Source organism: Mesitornis unicolor, unplaced genomic scaffold, assembly GCF_000695765.1.
Source record: "Mesitornis unicolor isolate BGI_N332 unplaced genomic scaffold, ASM69576v1 scaffold20273, whole genome shotgun sequence".
Taxonomy (NCBI): Eukaryota; Metazoa; Chordata; class Aves; order Mesitornithiformes; family Mesitornithidae; genus Mesitornis; species Mesitornis unicolor.
This window is the reverse complement of record NW_010174232.1, coordinates 42,936-46,616: the sequence shown is the minus strand read 5'-3', so window position 1 is coordinate 46,616 and position 3,681 is coordinate 42,936. Positions and strand designations below refer to the sequence as shown.

Here is a 3,681-nt window from a genome sequence, read left to right as displayed (position 1 = left end):
ATGCCAGATCTCTCATCTGTATTATTAATATGCCAGATCTGGTGCTTGTGAAGATGAGGGTATGAATTTGATGGCATTTCTCTGCAAGTAATACCTCTCATGATGTATGATTCTGAGGTGGTGTTGAAAAATGTGATGAGGAGGTGTCCATTTAAGACAGAAGGAATGTCCTGAGTAAGGAGCAAAACAGGGTCCTTAACTGCCACAGCCCCATGCAGGGGAGAGAGGGAAGCATCGATTTACTGCATTTTTAATGAATAGCAGTGTGAACTTAAAAATAAAAACAGCAAGGAGATGAGCGCAGCTTTAACGAAGAGACAGAGGCTGTTTTAGCTCAGGAAGCTCCAAGGCTAGGCTAAAGCTAGGAGACAGGGCTGCCTCTCTTGCCCTCCCTCTAAACAAAGGTCCGCTCTGGCCATGCAGAACGGCTGAGTTGGAGCCTGGGCTTCCATGAGAAAGGTATCTGTCCAAGAAATCCTAAAAAGCTAGGAAAAGAGACTGATGTCAGATAGGAACGCAAAGTATTTTTTTTTGCAAATTTGTTTCCAAGTTTTATAATCAGGTAATTACTGTATGATTTGGATCTTGCACCAGAAGTGTTGCAGATGAGCGTAACTGCCTGCAAAGCCATAATAGAGTTGGCTTTGGGGACTGGCAGCAGTGTATCAGGACAGAGAGAGAGCCTCAGTTAACGTACTTGTACTAACATCCCTTCAGCAGTAGACAGAAAGAGGAAACATACTGTGTATTTCTGGGCAACCACATATTGTAACTATCTCTTTGTTTCTCCTTTTGTTGACCTACACCTTAAGATCTCAAGAAAATGTGCAACAAAAATCTCATATTGCCATCATCCCTAGGGTCAGTCAATACCTTTCAATGTTAAGTGCCCAGACAAATGCCTAAGAAGAGCTGAAGGAGGTGATGGCAGCTGAGGAAAGCGTAACTTAGTGAAACAGATAAACACGCCTCAGGTGATACTTCACACATCACTACCATTCCTGTTAAGGTCTTTCCACTTCCACTTGATGTCCTGTACCACTGTCACCAGAGTGAAAGGTTGGTGGGAATGATTTAATCATTTGTGGTTACTGATGTACCCAAGAAAGTCCTTTGTGTCCCAATTTTTTTTTCTGAATGCCATGAGGCAAAAATACCCAAAAAAACCCGCAGCACTTATCAATCACTTCACTAGGAACACTACCATACTCCAAAACTCTTATTAACTATCACAAAACCATCACAGAAGCAAACACACTCCTCTACCTCACCCGCTCAGAACACTCCCATACTGGCATCTCTTGCATTCTCCCCTCCAGCTTTGTTTACGTCCTCTGAGATTTACATTCCTTAGCCCATGCAGAGGAAGAGATATTCCTGGCATCTGTGTCTGCATTACCATGGTTACCTAGTTCATCTGCAGCAAAACGGGTTGGTCCATGACCTGACACAGCAGCTCCAGGAGCACGCTACTCCTCCTCCTCTGTCCACTGCATTTCAACCTCTCCTCCTGCAGCTGGTTTTTTCAGAAAATCTGACTGCAAGCACCAGTGGAGCATCCAACAAACTCTCCCGAAGTCTTCAACACCTTTTTTTTCCTATATAGTTTGTCTCTAAATATGTTTTTTAGTAGGCCCAGTCCTTAGGTTTCAGGCATTTTTTCCAGCAAGCCATCATCTGCATACCTAGGATTTTGCCCACGGCATTTATTTGAGGACACAGTATTACACTTGAAATTTAGCCTCAAAAGCATGCTTACAACACAACAACCTAGGTCTGTCAGGGAAGGGCAAAAGTCTGAGGCACAGGAATGAGGACCATGAAGTCTTAAACAAGGGTCTCAGCTGGGTGGGGGAACAGCTTCCTCCCACAGGAGCATTTTGGGTTCCATTGGTGTGACAAATTCCACAGTACAAGTTGAAGAATGTCATCTACTGAGATATTAGCAAACCAGGCATCAGACCTACATAAGCTCAATACCAAATGAGGTATAAACAACAAAATATTGATAAAATATAATGAAGACAGAATTCAATCCAGGCAGAAGGTGTATGTATATCCACAACTGGCTCAAATTTTCACTAAAGCGAAGCTTATCAACTTTGTTTTTCAAGCAGCATCATGCTCACAGGTTTTTTTTCAGGCAATATTTATAAGTAAACAGATATGTACACCATTATGAAAAATCTCTGTTCACATCATTCACTTATTCCCGTAATTTATATTTTCAATATTCATTAAAAAATTGATCTATTTAGAGAAATTTAAAGCAATGACATAAGCGCTGGAAGTGGTACACGGAATAGATGTACCACACAATGTCAAGGCAAACACAGATCTATCTTGTGGTGATTCTGAAAACAAAAATACCAGTGAAACTCTGCAAGGAAAGCAAAAGCTGGCAAAATTCAAAATGGCTTTGTAGTCATACAGCTATGTAAAATAAAGTTGTGAATTTCTCCAGACTTGATTTAACATGGCTGAAACAGAGTGGGTAATTTGTTTGCATCTAAACAGCAAACAAACAAACAAAAAAAATCAGTCAGATGAAAAATGTACACAAAAGTGACCGACTTGTACACGTACCTTTTCCATTTATTGTTAATGCTGATGCAATTGTGGCTGTTACTGGCACTGGCAATTGTGGCACTAATGGATGTATCCTGGGTCGGCTCCCCATCCTCGCACGCTCCGCACCAGGTCCTAATAAAGCTCCCACCGGTTTTTCTGCTGCTACTTCTGGTGCTACAGAGTCTTCTTGATCCTGCTCTATATGGTCCATTTTATCCGGGCTTTCATTCTGGAAACCATCAACTGTTGTCCGGCTCTTAATTGGACTTTTCGGCACTAGAATTTTAATCCCTGATTTTGCAAGGTCCATATTTTTCCTTCCAGAAAGAGATGGTGAATTGTTTTTCCGGAATTTCTGGGTGGCAGAAAACAGTTGATTATTTTTTGATTCATGGTCTTTACCCATAACTAAAGATTTAGTTGATGTTTTTGAAAAAGAACTATTGGTGGATCTAGAAATTTGTTTTCTGGCGTTATTTGGAGAGGTCCTGTTTGTCCTGGTTAATGTGCTTTCTTTCTGCTTTTCATTGTGGCGTCTGTTAAATTCATGTATATATTCCTCACAATTTACAAGGTGCTGTTCTGGCTCCCAAGTATCGTCTTCACTGTCGTATCCTTTCCATCGCACCAAATACTCTGTTTTTCCCTTCTTGTTTTTCCTCTTGTCAACAATTCTCTCTACCTGTTAAAAAGGAACATTAAACATTAGACATGGGCAGATATACAAATCAAGCGAGGAACTTGCATGCAAATAATTTGCTCTGTGTGGATACATTTAAAAATACTCTTGTAGTTCTGTAATTCTGTATTGTAGCTCTATAGTTTACAGGCTTTCACTACTGACCGGAAATTCTTCTGTTTAAACTTCAGATTGTTCCTTCCATCTCACAAAAGATGTTCTAAAATACCAAAATTGTTCTTCAGTAAGTTTTTTCATGCGCCAGAATCTGAACATGACCTATTACAGCTGACAATCAGCACTGGCTCCAGAGAAGTTTTGACATCAACTTCAACATGGATAGTATTTCCCTCTCTGAATATAGAGATCACGTTTAAATATGCTGTATAAACACAGTGCATTTACCTTAGAAAACTTGTCAATTTCATATG

At 40.4% G+C, this 3,681-nt stretch overlaps 1 protein-coding gene across 1 annotated transcript in view; it reads right to left on the bottom strand.

Moving 5' to 3' along the window:
* Positions 1-3,277, bottom strand: part of CDYL (chromodomain protein, Y-like) — a 54,019-nt gene extending 50,742 nt beyond the window's left edge. The window contains 1 exon segment of the mRNA XM_010180986.1: positions 2,571-3,277. Within this exon segment, the coding sequence (XP_010179288.1) occupies positions 2,571-3,277 (707 nt within the window).
* Positions 3,278-3,681: the final 404 nt, after the last annotated feature.